The 22,500-nt window shown below is 32.9% G+C and overlaps 1 protein-coding gene across 1 annotated transcript in view; it reads left to right on the forward strand.

Annotated features, from left to right (window-relative positions):
• cdk14 (cyclin dependent kinase 14) overlaps window positions 1–22,500 on the forward strand; it is a 135,016-nt gene that overhangs the window by 85,014 nt on the left and 27,502 nt on the right. The window contains exons 9-11 of the mRNA XM_073846908.1: window positions 1,613–1,694; window positions 1,954–2,093; window positions 8,269–8,416. Coding sequence (XP_073703009.1) covers window positions 1,613–1,694; window positions 1,954–2,093; window positions 8,269–8,384 — 338 coding nt within the window. The 3' untranslated portion in view covers window positions 8,385–8,416. The remainder of the gene's footprint in view (window positions 1–1,612; window positions 1,695–1,953; window positions 2,094–8,268; window positions 8,417–22,500) is intronic.

Below are 22,500 nucleotides of genomic sequence, written 5' to 3' on the forward strand. Positions count from 1 at the left end.
CACGATGACCGGAGTTGGAGATACCTGGTTTAGACCTACCTGTATGTGACTTCAAGCACACTTATAAACACGATGATACCGACACACGTTCCGCATAGTTACAGACAATAACAAATATAGCAAAGCATCATATTTTGTTGTGTTATATAGATTCAATTAAATTCATTAGTTATGACATTTGCCGATTTTCTCACCACATAGACAGTCGATTATTGTCGATGCTATCACTGCCCCGGTTAGAATATTCTCAGTGTAACATTAGCCTAAAAACCGACGTTAGCTTCAAAATAAACCTGTCGTATGCGACATAAAGTTAGTAAATAGAGCTTACCCGTGGTACTGGTACAGCAGAACTCTTTAAAATCCATTTTTTGATTTTTCCTCCTTGGTTGGGGATGTAATCGTCTTCGCTGAAGTGAGCACTGCACACACGAAAATCCTTGATACTGGATATTTTAGCTCCCGCAGAGTAGCCGATGGCAACCAGCCAAAGCTGTCTCATAACTATATCAGAAACAGGAAAACGATGGAATCTGAACGGCGATCCCTGCACATTCTTGTGGTCACAACCTGGGAATTTACAAGTTCGCACCATTGTTAATTTTCTACTTTTTACGTCGTTGTCATTCGAGTGTGTAATGGAACAGCTGATCGGAACGTGCGAACTGACAGCAGCGCGGATTGATGGAAACGGAAAGAATATAGTGCCGATTAAAACTGAGGTATGATTTTTGTCAGGAGTGTTTTTTGTGATGTAAATTAATCAAGCTTTGAAACGCATATCTTTTTTTCACGTAAAAACGCACAGTTTTGAGGCCCCGGAAACTAACCGTGACTACTTTCTTGAAAAACTTCCAGCGGCCAGAACTCTGACCAGGGAGGTGAACGCAGTGTGGGTCAGTGTGTATACACTATAGTGCTGATAAGGATTGCATACAACTTCATGTCTTAAATGCTCGAACTATCCCTTTAATGCTATAAATGAATATGTTTTAATATACAAGCTAACTTGGAAATTTCAAATGCTCCCGACAGTCCAGCAATATGACACGAGCAAGAGTTAAGAGTGCTTTTTTTGTTTCGTTTCTGTGTTCGAATCCGAATCCGCGTTGGTTTGGGCGAATCACTGATGCACTAAAGCCGTTCATAAAAATGAGTCTTTTGATTCGCTTCTAAAGGATTTAGTCGTTTTGAAAGAATCATTTGAACAGCTCAGTGATTCAGTCATCAACACTTGCCACCACCTGCATTATTTTCCAACATATTTCTATATTCAGAGTTGTGTATTTAAAACATTCATCTCATAACATAATTTATGCAATTATAAATACAGTCTAAATGTATAAATACCACATCTAAATGTCTCTTCATGCTGCTTCTGTGCAGTGCTCAGATGATTCATGGATAACAATAGCCAGTCAACCTTTTTATTTATGAAACTGATTTATTTTGGAGAACTAAATTTTAAATGAACAGAATACTGCATGGTATCATCATACTTCAGCTGGTATAGTATCATAAGTTACTTTTATGGCATCAAGACAACCCTATTTAGTATATTTCTTTTTCACTAGGGCAGTTTTTATGTTTTCATGTGAATATCTTCTGGAAGAGTGTTGGATGCACGTGTGTTTGTGTGAGCTCTTGCGGGTGTGTTTGTGTCGCTCTTTGTCTTTGCGGTTTAGAGGACGTTTGTGGGTGAAAACTCGCTTTGCATTTTCCACTCCAAAAAAGTCAACAAACATTTTTCCAGCCGCACGTCAGCGGGAGTGAAGCTGACAGAGAGCCTGAGCTGTGTGTGTGTGTGTGTGTGTGTGTGTGTGTGTGTGTGTGTGTGTGTGTGTGTGTGTGTGTGTGTGTGTATGAGATGCTCTTGGCACTCAAATGGTGTGTGTTTATATCTGTGTGTGTGATGCTGTTGGCACTGTATTCATGTGTGTTTCTATCTGGCAGGCTGGGTTATGTAGATCATGCTGAAGAACTGGCTTCCAGATTTCTCCAGTGCTTCCCAAAGAACCGTCTCTCGGCCCAGGCGGCGCTTCATCACGAATACTTCAGCCATCTGCCCCCGAGACTCTGGGAGCTGCCTGACAGTCAGTGAACGCACATCACACCACTGCCATTCTCACAATTTACCATATGGCATAATGACATATTGCCATATTTTCATAGCAAATCTGATGCTATTTTGCAGTATGCATGAATGAAATGCATGCATGTGTCAAAAATATACACAGAATACGCCATCCCATGATGCAATGCACTATATTTGACCTTCTGATTTTGGTATGATTAATGAATATCAACCAATATCCTTCAAAAAACAACAGTTTTTCATGCACCTGTCAAGTTTGAGATTTTGGGCTTTTTGGTGTTTCATAAAGTGTTTTTTCAAACTAGTAGATAGAAAACACTGTTAAGTGTTTCTTTAATAGCACTTTTTCTATTTGTGTCAATAGATTTCAATTACAATCCGTATTTTTAAACTCCATTTTCTCAAAAAGAGTTTTTTCTCCTACACTGAGCCATAAATCTCCACTTCAGTAGCACTTACACGCATCAAACTTTACATTTTTATTCCTGTCTATATCCTGAAGGTTTTTACAGAGGGATTTGTTCATATAGAATTTGCTTGATTTTATACATTTTATTCCTCTCAAAATGGTAAAAGATTCAATTTTTTTTTCTGAAAGATGACAATATGAGATACCCAAAATTCCCTCTGTAAAAACATTTGACTCTAATATGACTTCATTCAGTGTTTAGATTTTTGTACTAGAAATGTATGCAAATTAGTGCATTTTTTCATTAAATAATGCTCATTTGTGTATTTAAACCTATCGTTTAAAAAAAACTTGTTATACAAAAAATGTTTGCAATTATCAATGTAATCAATCAACTGGGTAAGTAAGGTGATAACTATTAGTTATTTTTTTACCCTATTCACCAGCAGTGTCTCGCCTTAAAAAGCCAAAAAAAAAAATTGTTTGCACAAAATGTGATCTATTTTTTTATTTAAAAAAATCTATTTTTTGAAAATCATTATATTGAGAAAATCACCTTTAAATTTGTCCAAATTAAGTTCTTAGCAATGCATATTACTAATTAAAAATTAAGTTTTAATATAGTTAAGGTAGGAAGTGTACTAAATATCTTCATGGAACATGATCTTTACTCAATATCCTAATGATTTTTTGTGTAAAAGAAAAAATGATCATTTTGACCCATACAATGTATTTTTGGCTATTGCTACAAATATATTGTTATTTTATTTAGTTAGTTATTATTCATTAATTAATTTTTTACTTGTGTTTATTTCTCATTTCAATTAATTTATATTATGTAATTATTAAACCTTTATTTATTCATTCATTCATACTCTCTATTTTACTGTAAGTCTTTATTGCTCTTAATTTTATGCAACAATTTTAAATAATCAGTTTCATATTATTTTTCCTCCATTTTAAAATCTAGTATTATTTATTTAGTTAGGTAATTATCCATTCATTCATTTTGTTCTTTATTTTTCTCTCTCCTATTTGTTTTTGTGCATGTTTAAAGCGTTCAATAATTAATTTTGTACTATTTTCACTCCATAAAAATCTGAGTTTGTTTATTTATTAATTTTACTTTCATCTTTGTTTCTCCTTTTTATTATTATAACTATTTAAAGTCCATTAAATGCCCATTGTGTGTGAAATGTGGTTTTAAATTGAACATGTCTTTGGATTTCGCACATTTTAAAAAGGCCTGTATGTAAAAATATTATATTTTAAAATATTATATTATAGATATTATCATATCGGTTTAAAGCTCTTTGTGTAAGCTTTGCTTTTTAAACAAGACATGCTTTTTAAATGAATTTTTCAAAGCTATTCTGTTTCAAACTAGTAGTCAGTGTACAGTATGTAGTGTGCAGTATGCAGTAGACAGATTGTTAGTATTCTGTCTTCAGTCTGTGTGTCCTTCCTTTACTGTCAGCGTTTCCTGGCCTCCTCCTTTAGTGTTTTACTCTCTCTGTCTCCGTCTTACAGACGTGTGTCTAGAGCTGAATACCAAACGCCGCTCAATTTGAGCTGATTGTGGTGATGCTGATGCTCAGATGCTAATTCACACAGATTGGTGTGTTTCTGCCACATCACGCTCTTCAGAAAGAGCTTTGCTTTCCCTAGAGACCAGCAGACTGACACGCTTTCTTGATTTACCAAACCCAAATACTCTGGAATTGGTTACTGTCAGCAGTCTGGAATTCTTCGTTCTGATTGGTCGATGCACGGTTTTCAAATTGTTACAACGTTTCAAATGAACAGCTTTTCAAAGAGACCTGCAGAAACAAAATAACAGAAAATGTTTGTGATTTACGGCATACTACACAGTATTTAGTGCGTCCTATTGTTAAAAACAATATTTTAACAGATGTTTGCTACATAGTCGTCACGTGACCTTGCTAATTGCATATTTAATTCTTTAGTTAGATTTTTTAGTAAAATTATTGTTTGGCAGTCCGATCAAATAATAATTCAAAAATGTTTTGAGAAACAGAAATGTCTGTTTTTAGATATTTTAGTGAATACTTGTGCACTTCTGACATGTAAGAACACTGGAGATAAGAAACACTGTAATCCTTCTGTGTTTTGTCATTTTGGGATGCATCAACTTCCAAGACTTTTCTCCCTAGAAAATTTGTGTCTCATAATTTTTTATCTCTTGAAATTTGGAGTGGATTTCTTACAAATTTTACTTTTTTTACATATACAATTATGCCTTTTCCCTAAGAAATCAAAATTTAAATTTCACAATTAAGACTTTTTCTTGTCATTCTGACTTTATATCTACAATCATGACTTTTTTCTTGTAATTCTGGGTTTATATCTCACAATTGATGATTTTTTTTGTTTACATCTACATGACTTTTTCCTACACTGTAAAAAGTTTTCACCAGATTCAACTTAAAAACCTTAAATCAGCTTAAAACTACAAGCCATTTTAACTTATTACAATAAAAATGAGTTGATTTAACTTAAAATTGTAAGGCAGCTGCTAAACTTAACTTCTTAAGTTGAAACTTTTTACAGTGTAAGAAATCTAAATGTATATTTTGCAATTTACTTTTTTCGTGTAGTTCTGAGTTTACATTTTTAGTTTCTAGTACGGATTTAAAAATTAAATAATACATAAAAAAAGCTAATTCTGTAAATGTTTTTTTTTGACACATATTGCGAGTTTATGTATTGCAACTGTTTTCTATAAATTCTCGCAATTATGATTTTGTTTTGGTTTGTAATTCTCAGTTTACATCTACAGTTATGGCTTTTTCCCTAAGAAATTAAAATGTATATTTTACAATTCTGACTTTTTCTTGTAATTTTAAGCTTATATCTCGCAGTTATAATTTTTTTGTAATTCTGAGTTTACATCTACAATTATGACTTTTTTTTCTTAGAAATCTAAATTTATATTTCACAATTATGACTTTTTTCTTGTAGTTCTGAGTTTACATTTTTAGTTTCTAGAACGGATTTAAAAATTAAACAATACATAAAAAGCTAATTCTGTAAATGTTTTGTTGACACGAGTTTATGTATTGCGACTGTTTTCTATGAATTCTGACTTTTTCTTTTTCAGCACAGAATTAAAAAAGGTAATTGCAACTCTTTATCTCAAAATTCAGGCTTTTTTCACACAAATGCATGTTTATATCTCAAAATTTGGACTTCTCAGAATCAAGTGTTTATATCTTGCAGTTCTGAGAATTTGTGAGAAAAAAGGTCATAATTGTGAGATAGAAAGAGACAATGTTCTTTTTTATTATTTGATTCCGTGATGAAAATAAGCTTCTATAAATTTGTATCCAACACTCACAGAAACATGGAGCCTCTGGTTGTGTTTTTAGAGCAGCTCAAGGCTATTGTTCTGTGTAATATGACATGTTTCCATAATCCAGACGTCAGACCCCCATAGAGGACGCTGACAGCCGCTGATCCGCCGTTAGGCCTCCATTAGCGAGCGGCACAACTGTAGCGCAGACACGTTTGGTTCTACACATCAGAAAACAGGCGTTTGCGTGAGTCGAGCCATTTGAATGCGAGAATGAGGTTTTTAATTTGCCAGATTAGGAGCGGAGGCTGAATTAATCCTGTTATCAGCTCACAGCAGGCTGTGCCAGAGGAGGAGGGAGGAGGAGGGAGGGGGCGGGGCTCCGGTGAGGAGGCGGAGCTCTGACACACACAGCACTGCGCTGCTTTTGAAGCAGAAGAATGAAGGCAAATTAATTCTGTTGTTTCATATTCGCTTCAGCTCTATCACAAAAGAGAGAAGACGGACCGTAATTAACATTTCAGCTCTGGCTTTGATTGATACGCCAAATGCAGCAGGAGGATTTATGACGTTTGTTCAATCGAATTTAACGCAAGCGCTGATGTGTTTATTGTGGTTTTAGGTCTTTATTAGTGCAGTTTTTAAGTTTGAAAATGGGAAAAATCCCATAGACTTACACTGATGGAATGTTCAAATGAGCCAAGACTATTCAAACTCACACTAACAAAACGCCCACAATCCCTTCAGACTCAATCAAACTGCCGTTCTGTCGAATATTTCTAATCTATTTAACTGCCTAGCCTAGCCTAGCAACTACAATCATGCTAGTAACTTGATAATCGTGTTAGAAACATATTAATCATGCAAGCAACACATAAGTAGCTTTCATGCTAGAGACATGCTAGTAACTTGTCAGTCAGGTTAATGACATGTAAGACATGCTAGTAACTTGCTAATCATGCTAGAAACATGCTAGTGACTTGCTAGTCAGGCTAGAAACATGCTAGTGACTTGCTAGTCAGGCTAGAAATGTTAGAAACATGCTAGCAACTTGCTAATCATACTAGAAACATGCTAGTGACTTGCTAGTCAGGCTAGAAATGTTAGAAACATGCTAGCAACTTGCTAATCATACTAGAAACATGCTAGTGACTTGCTAGTCAGGCTAGAAATGTTAGAAACATGCTAGCAACTTGCTAATCATACTAGAAACATGCTAGCAACTTGCTAGTCATGCTAGAAACATGCTAGTGACTTGTTAGTCAGGCTAGAAACATGCTAACAACTTGCTAATCATGCTAGAAACATGCTAGTGACTTGTTAGTCAGAATAGAAACGTTAGAAACACGCTAACAACTTGCTAGTCATGCTAGAAACATGCTAGTAACTTGCTAGTCAGAATAGAAATGTTAGAAACATGCTAGCAACTTGCTAATCATGCTAGAAACATGCTAGTGACTTGCTAGTCAGGCTAGAAATGTTTGAAACATGCTAGCAACTTGCTAATCATACTAGAAACATGCTAGCAACTTGCTAGTCATGCTAGAAACATGCTAGTGACTTGTTAGTCATGCTAGAAACATGCTAGTGACTTGCTTGTCAGGCTAGAAATGTTAGAAACATGCTAGCAACTTGCTAATCATACTAGAAACATGCTAACAACTTGCTAGTCATGCTAGAAACATGCTAGTGACTTGTTAGTCATGCTAGTAACATGCTAGTGACTTGCTTGTCAGGCAAGAAACGTTAGAAACATGCTAGCAACTTGCTAATCATGCTAGAAACATGCTAGTAACTTGCTAGTCAGAATAGAAATGTTACAAAACATGCTAGCAACTTGCTAATCATGCTAGAAACATGCTAGTGACTTGCTAGTCAGGCTAGAAATGTTAGAAACATGCTAGCAACTTGCTAATCATACTAGAAACATGCTAGCAACTTGCTAGTCATGCTAGAAACATGCTAGTGACTTGTTAGTCAGGCTAGAAACGTTAGAAACATGCTAGCAACTTGCTAGTCAGACTAGAAACGTTAGAAACATGCTAGCAACTTACTAGTCAGACTAGAAACGTTAGAAACATGCTAGCAACTTGCTAATCATGCTAGAAACATAATAGTGAATTGCTAGTCAGGCTAGAAATGTTAGAAACATGCTAGCAACTTGCTCATCATACTAGAAACATGCTAGCAACTTGCTAGTCATGCTAGAAACATGCTGTTGACTTGTTAGTCAGGCTAGAAATGTTAGAAACATGCTAGTAACTTGTTCGTCATGCTAATGACATGTAAATAATTGGCTAATCATGTTAGAAACATGCTAGAAACTTCCTAGTTACATATTTCCTCATTTTTAACTATATTTATCTTGTCATCATCATCATCGTGTTATTCTTTTCTCTCACATAAGATTTTTCACAAAGACTGACAGACTGATGTGTCCTTGTTTTTCAGTGTCTTCAATCTTCACCGTTCCCACCGTTAAGTTACAGTCTGAATCTGGCGACAGCATCCAGGTGTGCAGTAAGACCAACAGTCACGGAAAAGCCTCGTCAAACAGCAAACACTGACCCGGACCAGCCGCCGCCGGGAGCCAAAACAGGTACCACGCTTCTGACCCTCTCTGCTGCTGTTTGCTATGGCAATAGTGTGCAGTTTACTGCATACTGCACACTATTTAGTGCATACTATTGAGTCAAAACAGTATGAAATCAACATTTCAACAGATGTTTGCTACGTAGTCATCATGTGACCTTTTCTAATAACATGTTTAATTCTTTATTTGGCTTTTTAATCAAATTTTTAATCTAATTTGTGTAAAATTACCATTTTGTAGACCAATTAAAAAATAATAATTTAAAAAAATATATATAAATATATATATATATAAAAAAAAATCACAAAAGTGATTTTATGTCCAAAAAAGCACATTAAATGTAAATAAAGTGTTCTTAGAAGGTTTCAAATACGTTTTTGCAGAACAAAATGTCAAAATTTGGTTGAAGTATTGTTAGATTGTCATTCAGTGTAACAATATTTCTGTAACAATTCTAACATGCTTATTCTGACTTGCACATATTAAAATATATAAAAGAATAAGGGAGCATATTAAATTTTATTGTGTTTTAAATTAGTCAAAAAATCTTATTGACAAATGGGCAAAACATAGGTTAGTGGCTAATATGATGATTTGCTGCTGAAGAAACATTTCTGATTATTATTAGTCAGTTTTTAAATTAATTTGGATCAAATAAATGCATAAATATAGTATTTCCTTTCAAATCAGCATATTAGAATGATTTCTGATGGATCATGTGACACTGAAGACTAGTGCTGGGCGATATGGAAAAATCATGTATCACGATATGGATTATTTTATATCACGATAACGATATATATCACGATATACCAAAATAAAGTACGTTTTCAGTTATTCTCTGAAAAGTTTGACAAAAATATCATTACATAATTTTTTTGCAACATTATTTTTATTCGTAATTTGAAGTGGCATTTAACTGAACTGTCACAAATGAGAAAAATACATTTTAGCGCAGCAATATAAATGTATCAAATGACAACAGATGTGGTGGAGGTAGAGCTACAGTAGCCTTCACATCTTTTATCCACATCATAGTTAAATAGTGTTATCAAAATAAACTATTTTTTTTATTAAAATGCACAGCCATTTCAAGTTTCTGAGCAGAAAAGCACTCAATTATAAAAAAGTATCACGCCTGTTTCACACATACTCCGTCTGCAGTCCGTGTGCGTCGCGTATGCGGTGCAGAGGCAGCACGGACTCGTTTTGCTTTCACACAGAACGCGTTTGCAGTCCGTTCCTGATCCGCGGGTGTTTACCACAAACACACCATTATCCGTTATTTTAATTTCAAATCCAAACGTGCTTTTTCAGCATTGGGATACTCTTTTATCACAGTACACTAATACACTAATACTTGACATATTCACGTTTAAACTCAACGTATTATAAACAACGTAGGCTATTATTCAATGCACTTGACTTCTAGATTTGTATATTAAGTTGCTCAAGCAAGTTGCAACACATTTAAACACAGTATAGCTTCCTTTTTATATTGAAATTGGGCCATCACAAATATTTTAAATTAAAACTTACCACAGACAAGCAGTCGGCTCTCTGTGCCTTTCTTTCGTATTAAATCTTTATTAAAAAACATATTTTAAAGAACTTCTCTACCTGGACAAGTGCATCTATTATGTTGCCTTGTTTATTTAAAACTGCACTATTTTAAACCTAGCCAAAAAGCCACGTGATGACTGTGAAACACAGTAGAATGCATTTATGGTACATTTCCGTGTCAATCCATGTTCATTTTTACAGCGAACAATGCGCTGTCACTTTAATCCAGCGCATGCAGCGCAGCAAAAACAGACTCTGTGCCGAGAGGATCGCTCCACTGCTGCAAAAGCACCGCTTCTGGAACGTACTACCGGACAGCAACCGCGTGCAGTGTGAACGATCTGATCCGTTAACATGGGTGCGGAAAAAATACCCAACGCATACGCACTGCAGACGAAGTATGTATGAAACAGGCGTGAAACAGGCGTCAGCGTCGGGCGCGGAAACAGTCTTTTGGCAGAGTTTGCACATGACTGTCTTCTGCTCCGTGTCGGAGCTCTTGAAGCCACAATGCAACAAAATCACTGACGTACCCACGTGTCGGTAAAAGTACTTCTTGTCTGCTGCCTGCGTAGCAGTTTCAGTTTGTTGTTGCCACTCCGGGCATTCATCTTCAACCTCTTGCGTCTCCATCTTTAGGCTAAGCACTCACGAGTTAAAGCATGTCGCACTCGCAACAACGTAAAGCGTCACGTCGCACAAGACGGAGTTTCTTTGTGAAAAAGTTCGTTTTTATTCTTGATTATCACTTATAGGGTAGAGTATGCATTGCACACCAACAAGACACTATCATACATTTGTCATAGCCTATTTAATGCAATATTTTCTTTAGTAATTGATAAAATTAGGTTAGAGACGATAGAAACGATAGAAGAGAAATAGGACGATAGACACTTTTCTATCGTCCCCACGATATATATCGTCATATCGCCCAGCACTACTGAAGACTAAAGTAATGATGCTGAAAATTCAGCTTTGATCACAGAAATAAATAACATTATAAAAGATATTCACATTTAAAAAATCTTTTTTTTAATTATAATATTATTTCAGAATTTTTACAGTATTTTGAATCAAATAAATACAGTCTTGGTGAGCAAAAGACACTATTTAAAAAAAATAAAGTTGTAATTATTCCAAACATTTGACTAGTAGTGTATAAGTGAAAAGTGTTGGTTTTTTAGTGTATGTGTGTGCATTGTCGTTGCTGTTATTAAATATTGCATTAGCCCATATCATATATCACCTGGAGCACAAAACTTAACTCTTAAGTCGCTGGGGTATATTTGTAGCAATAGCCAACAATACATTGTATGGGTCAAAATGATCCATTTTTCTTTTATGCCAAAAATCATTAGGATATTAATTAAAGATCATGTTCCATGAACATATTTTATAAATTACTACCATAAATATATCAAAACTTAATATTTGATTAGTAATATGCATTGCTAAGAACTTCATTCAAACAACTTTAAAGGTGATTTTCTCAATATTTTGACTTTTTTGCACCGTCAGATTCTAGATATTCAAATAGTTGTATCTCAGCCAAATGTTGTCCTGTCCTAACAAACCATACATCAATGGAAAGCTCCTTCATTCAGATAAATCCCAGTTTCACATGTGACTTATGTCACATACACATTGACTTAATGTTGACAATCGGCCACTGTGCTCTTTAGATGTCAGTATTGGTCCTTAATAAAGCAATGCACTAGTCTGTCGTTCCAAACATACAGCAAGTCCGATTCACTCCTGCAGGTCAGCGGAGGCTGTTTTCAAAGTCCAGTAAGAGGGTGAATTTGCATGTAATTTGTGGTGTGGACGAGCACATCTCAGGCTGCAGCACAGCGGTTCTGCAGGGATTAGGAGCCAAATTACAGGCAGGTGCGCTGGGAGATTTACGTCTGAACCGCAGGGAGCCGCAGACCTCTGAACCCCAAACATGCAGAATAATGACACCAGCAGACTCATCAGAGTCATTTCAGAGCTTCACGTGCAGCAGCTGGACCGAACGAGAGGTCTGCGCTTCACATGCTGAGTGGCGCATTGGTTGCAGCTGATGAGCAAAAGTTTTAAACAATTAGGATTTTTTTTTTAATGCTCTTCTGCGCATTTATTTGATCCAAAACAGTTTAAAAATTGTGAAATATTATTACAATTTAGAAAAGCCATTTTCTGTGTGAATATAAGTTAAAATGTAATTTATTTCTGTGATGCAAAGCTGAATTTTCAGCATTATTACTCCAGTCTTCAGTGTCACATGATCCTTCAGAAATTACTCTAATATGCTGATTTTCTGCTCAGTTATTATTCATTTTTGTTGGTTATCATAATCAATAATTGTTCTTTGTTTTTAATCAATGATTAAAGCAACGAACGAGAGGCCTGCACTTTATATGCTGAGCGGCGCATTGGTTGCAGCTTGTAACGCTTTATTCAGGGGAGGCCGGATAGCTTGTCTGAGTAGCTGTAGCCAAGAGTAAGCAGAGACTCACGTGCCTGATATTCCACAGCGGTTCTTTATTATCAGCGTAGTCAATCCTACGCACACACGGTGTAGTTTGCAAAACCACTCGACTAACAACTGCGTTACTGACTAGAAATAAACAAACATAAGAGCAACAGAAATATAAACAGGCTTTAAATGCATACATGCGATGCTCACAGCTCACGCACCTTCTATCATTCCTTCTTTTATGAGGAAGTAAGTGAGCGTGTTCTTTCTTAAAGGAGCAGTACCTAATTCTACTTGTTACAGACTCCCCCTGTCTAATAAAGGCTTCACATAGCAAGCAGTTATTTTAATTTGTAATAATATTTCATAATTTTAGTGCAAATTTTTATGAGGTTTGTTTTAGGAACATAAAGATTTTTAGGGGATTTTTGATCGAATAAACAACAACCTTGGTGAGCAAAAGAGACTTTTTTTCAAAAACATGGATAATCTTAAATATTTCAAACTTCTGAGCAGTAGTGCAATGGGTCTAAAGCATTCAACTGGGTGCATACTGAATATAAATAACATGTTTTCTCAGGTTATAATGCACTTTTTATTTGCTCAATACGTTTCCTGTCATTAGACTGGTTTAAAAATCCTAGTTTCCAGCTAAAACAAGTCCTCTCAGCAGTAACGGTGTCTTTAACACGTTCATGAAGTGCAGGAATGAAAGTGAAGCGTTTTTGTTGTCAGCATGCAGATGTTGCGTTTGTGTGATAGAAGCGTCGTGCTGCTCAGAAAGGAAGTGGCCCGCTGCGAGAGCGTGTCCTTCCCTCCACTGCATTCATATTGAAATCACAGGCTTTGTGTTCGGCCGTCTCAACCCGACAGGCTCCTGGAGCTCCGAGACGCTCCTCTAATCCGCACTCGTCTGATTTAGCAGTGATGCACGCAGACGCTTCTGCCAGTTTAGGGAGATTTCAAAGACCTAATGTTTTCATGCTCATCTATCATGCATTATTGGAAAGAGGCTCTGAAAAGATTTTGCAACTAAAGTCGGTCTTAAAAATGTCTGCATTTCATTGCGGGAATTGTTTTTAATTGATTTCCTTTTTCACATTTTGAGAGAGAAAAGATATTTGTTAGGAGTAAAAGTATTTGTATATGGCTGGAATGATTACATAGAGTTTCATTTTCTGCATTAAAAATGTAATTTCTTTGGAAAAGGTCACTTTTAAAATATCTTTGTCATTGTATTACATGCAAAGCGAAGATTTTTAGATTTCAAGCAAACAAAAGGATAGAAATGTTTTTAAAAAAACAAAATGAAAAGTTTTATGATACTTTTTTTATATATATTTAAATACTTTAATATATCAGAATCTGTTTAACTGAAAAAAATAATATCTTAATGGTCCTAAATATTGACATCATTTATTGATTTGGTTAAACTAATTTTGAGGGGAAAAGTCAGTCTAAAATGTCATAATATTACATTTAAAATATAAAATCAAATTGATAAAAATGTAAATAAATAAATAACATTACAATAATATTGTTTAAAATGAAGACTAAAAATATTTTGGGACTAGTTTTAGAACAGATTTGGCTTTATTTTTTTTGTGCACAATAGAATTTATTTGATTTTGTGGGAAACATTTTTTTATTTAATGTTGTTAATTTTATTTTTTGAGGGGAAAAAGTCAGTGTAAAAATGTCTAAATGTACATATAAAATATCAAATCAAATTCATATATGTAAATAAAAAACATTATATATGTATATTTATTTATTTTTATTTCAAATGTAAAAGAATATATATTGTTTAAAATGAAGACTAAAAATATTTTGAGGCTATTTTTTAGGGCGAATAAAAATTTTTAAACTTGATTTTCTTCGTGCAAAATAGAATTATGTTGTTTTTTTTTGTGGAAAATTATTATTTATTTAATGTTAAGCATTTTATTTTTTTATGGAAAGGTCAGTGTAAAGATGTCTGAATGTCATAATATTACATATAAAATATCAAATCAAATTTATATATGTAAATAAAAAACATTATATATGTATATTTATTTATTTTTATTTCAAATGTAAAAGAATATATATTGTTTAAAATGAAGACTAAAAATATTTTGAGGCTTTTTTTGTAGGACGAGTAAAAAAATTTAAATTTTATTTTTATTCGTGCAAAATAGAATTTTATTTGATTTTGTGGAAAATTATTATTTATTTAATGTTAAGTATTTTATTTTTTTATGGAAAAAGTCAGTGTAAAGATGTCTGAATGTCATAATATTACATATAAAATATCTAATCATATTTATAAAAATGTAAAAAAAAAAAACAGTGTTTAAATTGAAGATTAAAATGTATTTAGAGACTATTTTATGGACAATTTAATATTTTTAGACTTTATTTTCTGTGCAAAATAGCAAAATATAATTTATTAGATTTTGTGGAAAATTATTATCTTATTTAATGTTGTTAATTGTATTATTATTAATTCTTTTTTTAGATTTTTACAAAACAAAATGTTCAGAGTTTCTTTGGAGTAAAATTATAGTTTAAAATGCAAACTAAATTTGTGGAAAAATTTGTATCAAAATTTGTATTTCTCATTTCTTTTGTTTGGTTTTTGGCTGCAATGATCTGGACGTGTTTTGACAGTCTTGATCCATTTTTCTGAGTGACTCGAGTTTCCCAACACTTTTTCTGTGCCGTGGTATATTTGTGTGAGTAGAAGAGTCCAGCAAGAGCTGCGCTTGTGTATTATTCATCAGAAGTGTTGTTGCAGGGAAGCGTTTCTCAGGAAATCCCCAGCAGCCTTTGTGCCGCTTTGAGAGCCGCTATTGAGCGGAGATGAAGCTTGAGCCCGTCACAGACCCAACGACACGCCTCTCTCACACAATACTGTCAGAGAACAGAATGAGAGCAGGGTCAGCGGATGAAATTGGGGTCAGAAAAGAGAAAAAGACTGGACCTTCTATAGGTCTCTTTTTCTTTGTAGAGTGAAAAGCCGTAGTTAATGTTAGAAACGTGTCATTTAGTGAGCGATGTGCTGTCTGCAGAGGTAGATGTATTCATAAAGTTGAAGTTTGTGTGAGTTCTGGCAGTCGTGCTGCTGATGCAAGAAGCCACCGATCAGCTGCAATGGCTTTGCATGTCATTAGCATAAATTAAGGGCCCAAAGGTGATTGATATGGAGAGTGTCTGTTTTGGACAGACTGTCTTTGTTACTGGATGATTTTACATTATTCATGTGGTGTCATCAGTGTTATGACTGTATATGTGGCTGCTGTTTCAAGTCTTTATGCTGCGCTAGATATATTCAAGTGGATGTGAGTGTTTTTTATTTGGAGTGCATTTGATTTGTAATGTGTTATACAAAAGAGGTGTATTTACAAATGTTATATATTTTATATGTATAAATAAAATATACTATTTTGTACATTTAATATTTCAATATAATAGCAATATAGTATATATTAAAATAAACTATATTAATTATTAGCAAAGCTATTTACGCACACATTTTAAAAATAGGGTATCATCGAGTTATTTAATAATTTTTTTTGTTTTTGTTATATATTTACAATAAATAGAATAATGTGTATATATATATATATATATATATAATATAAAGAGCATTGATTTTTTATTTTAAAGGAATTTTCAATTTAAATATAATGTATATTAGATATTTAAAACAGAGTTTAAATTTATAATAATATTAGAAAATAATAAATGTTATTATTAGTGTGTGTGCGTATATATGTGTGTGTATATATATATATATATATATATATATATATATATATACACACACATACACACGTTTTAAAAATAGAATATTATTATAGTTATTTAGTCCTATTTTTGTTATATTTATATGTATAAATATAATATGGTGTATTTCATATATCTAAATATAATACATATTATATATATTTGGAAAATATATATTATTTATTCATTATATTTATTTACTTTCTATTTATTATTTTTATATTATTGTGCTGTTTTATATAATTATGTATTATATTTCATATATTTAAAAATGAAAAAAATATTTTAAAAACACATTTTAAAACATAATAGCATTGAATGTTTTTATTTTCTTATTCATTATTTATTATTAATTTGATAAAAAATATATATGTGTGTGTGTATATATATATATATATATATATATATATATATATATATATATACAAACAAACACACACATTTTAAAACAACAGCATTGGATGTTTTTTATTTTCGTATTTATTATTTAAAAATATAATCTTTATTAATTTGAGATATATATATTTATATACACACATTTTAAAACATAATAGCATTAACTGTTTTTTTCCTTATATTTATTATTTAAAAAATGATGAATTTGAGAATTTTATACATACTGTATATGTAACAGTTGTACCCAAAAGTGAACTAAACCTCACAAAATTTCCAAAAAAAAAAAACCTCCATTTGGGGACATCTTTATTTGTAAAACTGGTATAAAAATAAAGTTTTACCTTTTTTTTTTCCACAAAGTTTTCTATGAAGGGTAGAGTTAGAATTATCTCATAAAATCTGTAACTATCAGTATATAAAAACAATAGAAGTCAATATAATGTCCCCATTTAGATAGCTAAGCGTGTGTGTGTTTGTGTTGAGTCTGGTGGTTCACAGGCGTCTCTTCGGGTCCAGGTTGGCAGTGGTTTGACTGGGTCAGTTGGCGCGTGTCTCAGGCCTGCAGCTCCACTGACTCTTTGAAGATAAACACCACAGACAGACGGCCCGGTGTGTACGGCAGCCAGCTGTTTATCACTCACACACACACACACACACACACACACACACACACACATGCTCGACTGGCACAGTGAACACCTCAAAGTGTGTGTGTGTGTGTGTGTGTGTGTGTGTGTGTGTGTGTGTGTGTGTGTGTGTAGCACAGGAGCAGCACAACACACACAGACAGACTCTCATGTCACTGCACACATCAGAAGGTCAAACATTGTCGGACGGCAGCAGATTCATTCTGATTGGCTTTCAGAGAGTCAGTTTATATCAGTCCATCTGGAAACCTAGTATTCTTCATGTGTTGGTTGATACTCAGTCCTCTTGAACAACTATCACCGGATTCGACAATGTTAGAGTCTGAATGTCTTTCAAAGTTAAACTCAACTTTGTTTTGTATTTGAGTCAAAGTCCTTAAAGGGATAGTTCACCCAAAAATGAAAATGTGATGTTCACCTGCCTACCCTCAGGGCATCCAAGATTTAGGTGACTTTGTTTCTTCAGTAGAACACAAACCAAGATGTTTAACTCAAACTGTTGCAGTCTGTCAGTCATATAATGGCAGTCAATGGGCACCAAAACTTTGAAAGTAAAAAAAACATGCACAGACAAATCCAAATTACACCCTGTGGCTCGTGACGATACATTGATGTCCTAAGACACGAAATGACAGTTTTTTGCGAGAAACTGAACAGTATTTATATCATTATTTACCTTTGATCAGTGCCGGTCTGTAGGTTTGTGAGGCCCTAGGCAAGATAACGCAAATGGGACGAGTGAAGAGAAAGCATGTAAAATTACTATTTCAATATTTAAGTATGAATGTGTATTAACTGTAACACATTCAACAAACATATGTAAAAATATTTAAACAAATAAAAAAATAGGATTGCAAGTGAGCTTGAGTAAACAGATACACATGAAACTCAAATAAATAAAATATAAATAAAGTAAACACAAAAACTTTTTTTTTTTTGTAAGGATTGACTGATGATCACAAGAAAAAAAAAAACTTTGTTGTCGCATTAGACGTTGGATCCGGGTCTGTAACATGCTAAATGTGTTTAAATTTTTCCTTGTATGACAAGTCTACCTGTGATCATGGGCATCATTGCATGTATAAAACAAAGTACTACAGCAATAAATATTATGTCGCAGTCAAAACATCCCTTTTCGAACTCTGGAAAGATATCATTTGGATTCCATTTCTAACTTCACTTTAATCCCTCTATAATTCTTTCATTTCAAATTATTTTAAAATAGCATTAATGTGTAACAAGACTATTCTGAGAGGCAATATTAAGTAAATTCCAAAATCTAAACCGTAACAGCGAAATCTGTTCTGTAACAAAAGGATTTCAGACTTTACTTACCAAAAATTATAAAAAACTTGTTTGTTGTGAATTTGTTGTGCCTGTTTGTAGGGCTGCACAATTTGGCCAAAATTATGGTTTTTTTTTTATTAATATGACTAATTAAACTATAAATGTTTAGAAAGGTATGCATATTTATTAGAAAAAAAATTTTTTATTAAACTTTTTTTTATCAGAAACTCTTGCATTCACTAAGAGAGAGGAAAAAAACTCTTAGAGAGAAGTATTATTATTAGTTAGTTTGTTTTTTTTAACCCAAAAATAAGGTGTTGTGAGCATTAGTGAGTGCACACATGTAATTTGTTTCATTCATGCAAGAAATACCTAATTTGGACAAAGATAGATGCTTTCGCGTAGCTGAATAAAACTAAGATAGAGACGATTTACTGGTGAAACAGAGACATATCTCTGTTCTTCAAGCCATATCTGGTATTTTTATTTGAATAAACTATAAAGGCCTAATAAATGATACAGATCAATAATGCAATCAAATAGAGGCGTGCACGAATGCAGCAAACATGTGATGTCAGAGAAAGATGCAAAAATCCTTCCAAGCACCGACAGCAAGATACTTTTTAGAAGCGCATCACGTCTCCCATGAGAAGAGAAAGGTTATGACTGAAATCATCCATTAGTAAATAAACTACAGAACGTTATGTTGTCTAATAAACGCACCGATTGTGTTTATTCTGACAGCTGCAGCAGCTCCTTAGCCAGGGTTCAAAGCCCAAAGATGACAATCATTCACAAATCTGCTGCTGCCAGCAAAAAGTAGGACTGAGGTCTTCTTGCAAGTTTACGCCAAAATATAAGTCAGCATTCATAAATGTTAGTATTGTCATTTTACTGTTGTTCTGTAAAATAAAATAAATAAGTAACACAAAAATAATTCCAACAGCTCTATTAATACATTTATTCTAACATTCTCCTTTGTTTAGCAAGGCTGTATTTATTTGTGCGTTAAAAACACACGCCTGATTCAAGAAGGGGGTCTTAAAAATGGCCAAAGAATATTATTTTACTAACTTATTAATTTTAAGGTAAATTGTACTTTGTTGGTAGGCTATAATTTCTACTAGAATGTTACAAATGTTTGCGAATTCTTGTTTTGTAGTTGATTTTGTCTTTGAAAAAAAAGACGAAACTGTAAAAAGCTAATATTTTAAAATATAATGGTATTTAATGTTTTTAATTTTCTTATATTTATTACTTTTAAATATTTTGTATTATTTTTTAAAAATATTATATATATATATAAATATAATTTGATATGCATGTAATTTTTTGTACTTTGTTGGTAGGCTATAATGTCTACTAGAACGTTACAAATGTTTGCAAATTGTTGTTTTGTAATTGAGTTTTGTCTTTGAAAACAAGAGGAAACTGTAAAAAGCTAATATTTTAAAATATAATGGCATTTAATGTTTTTAATTTTCTTATATTTATTACTTTTAAATATTTTGTATTATTTTTTAAAATATAATATATATGTATATATAATTTGATATGCATGTAATTTTTTGTACTTTGCTGGTAGGCTATAATTTCTACTAGAACGTTACAAATGTTTGCAAATTGTTGTTTTGTAATTGATTTTTGTCTTTGAAAACAAGACGAAACGGTAAAAAGCAAATATTGGCTATTTAATTCATGCAATGGTGAAAAAAACACATAATACATGAGGGAAAAACATTAAAAAAACATGTTTGGTAATCAGCCTTCGGCCCAGTGTGTAATTTTGCTCGGCTTCGGCCAAGAATTTTCATTTGGTGCATCCCTACAATTTGCCCACATACACATTTTTTGGAAAAAGACACATTTCAAACACTGACTTTGGACCAATACCCTAAATATGTATTTAATATTTTATTTTATACTTTTTCGAAATATGTATAACATATATTTGTTGCTTTGTTACACTAGTTTCAGTGATTGGCAGGTGAAGGGATTTGATTTGATGAGCTCTTCTTAGTTTCTGAGGGTCAGAAAGCCAGTTAGCTTGAAGAAGAATGAGGAAAATGAGAGATTCATGTTTATGTGAGTGTGTGTGTGGGAGGGGGTGTTTCCCGCAGGCAGGTGTTTCCCTTACTCACACACACGCAGAAAGAGAGAGAATCTGCGCTGCTTGATTTCACATGCATTTTGTTGGTCACTAGAGGCACTAATGATATGCGTGTAGGAGTACGGGGCGGAGCTCTGAATGGCTCATTAGCATAAGCTCTTTTCACTCCTTGGCCTCCAGTGACAGCGTGTTTCTGTTTCTCTCTTATTCTAGTCATAAACCTAGCCTCATTTACTCCAGAACAACAGCTTAGTAACATGAGCCAAAAATCTGGCGGTTTATCACTCCTGATGCTGCTTTACGCTGTTTACGTGCGGTAAAATCACTGTAACACACAGCCTCAGATGACTTGATTTATTCTGTGACAGTTAATTATTATTAACTACAATAATAATACTAAAATTATTTTGAATACTAAAAATAAAATAAACATTAACTGAAATAGTATTAAAAACATTTAAAACTTTTTTTTCTCAATTTCTCATTTAGTTTCAGTTGAAGTACTAAAATAATTAAAACTGAATAATTAAAAAAACTAGCACTTAATAAAAGCTATATAGACATTTTTAAAAAAGTAATGAAAATTACACAAAACAAAGCAGTAAAAATAAAAACAAAACAGAAAATATATTTTAAAAATGTTGTTCAAAATGTTAAGAAAAACTATAATAATATCTATAGTGTGTGTGTATGTATATATTTAAAAAATATACAATTATTTGATAAAAAATTTGGAAACAATAATTTAATATATCTATTTATATTATAATTATATTAAAAAAATACAATTAAAAATATTCTCTCTTTTTATATATATGTATATATATATAATTTTTTTAATGCTCATCAAGACTGTTTAATTGTTAAAAATACTGATTTTTTAAAAAATATTTTAATATTATAAAAATATTATACAATTAATATTTTATATTGTGAAATATTATTATGATGTAAAACATACTATAAATTTTCATTTATTTCTGTGATCAAAGCTGAATTTTTCAGCTCCATTACTCCAGTCTTCAGTGTCACATGATCCTTCAGAAATCATTCTAATATGCTGATTTATTATTAATGTTAAAAACAGTTGTGCTGCTTAATATTTTTTTGGAACCTGTGAGATTTTTTTTTCAGGACTCTTTCAAATAGAAAAATCTTTTCTAACAATATACACAACTGTTCAAAAGTTTGGGCTCAGTAAGTTTTTATTCTTTCTGTTTTTGAAAGAAATTAATACGTTTATTCGCCAAGGATGTGTTAAATGAATAAAAAGTGATATCATAGATTTACATTGTTAGAAAAGATGTATATTTTAAGTAAATGCTTATTCATCAAAGAATCCTGAAAAAAAGAATCACAGGTTCCGAAAAAATTATTCTGAAGGATCATGTGACACTGAAGACTGGAGTAACAGCTGATGAAATTTCAGCTTTGCATCACAGAAATGAATTATATTTTAAAGTATATTAAAATAAAAAGACATTTTATGCTGTAAAAACTTTTTGGAATATTAGAGTTTTTTCTGTATTTTATATGTATGTATATATGGTTCTGTGTGATTTCATTGCACTGGAGAAACATTTGTATTCAGATGCTTGTATAAAGTATCTATTTGCTCTAACGTGTGTGTGTGTGTGTGTGTGTGTGTGTGTGTGTGTGTGTGTGTGTGTGTGTGTGTGTGTGTGTGTGTGTGTGTGTGTGTGTGTGTGTGTGTGTGTGTGTAAGAGTGTGAGTGTTCAGATGGCAGTTGTGCATGCGTCCCAGGCAGATGGTGAAATCTCTGAGCTGCAACCAAACTGGAGCAGCTTTAAAAAGAGCCGTGTGATTATTCCCTGGTTTTATTTATGCAACTGCAAAC

The sequence above is a fragment of the Garra rufa genome, chromosome 9 (genome assembly GCF_049309525.1).
Source record: "Garra rufa chromosome 9, GarRuf1.0, whole genome shotgun sequence".
Lineage (NCBI taxonomy): Eukaryota > Metazoa > Chordata > Actinopteri > Cypriniformes > Cyprinidae > Garra > Garra rufa.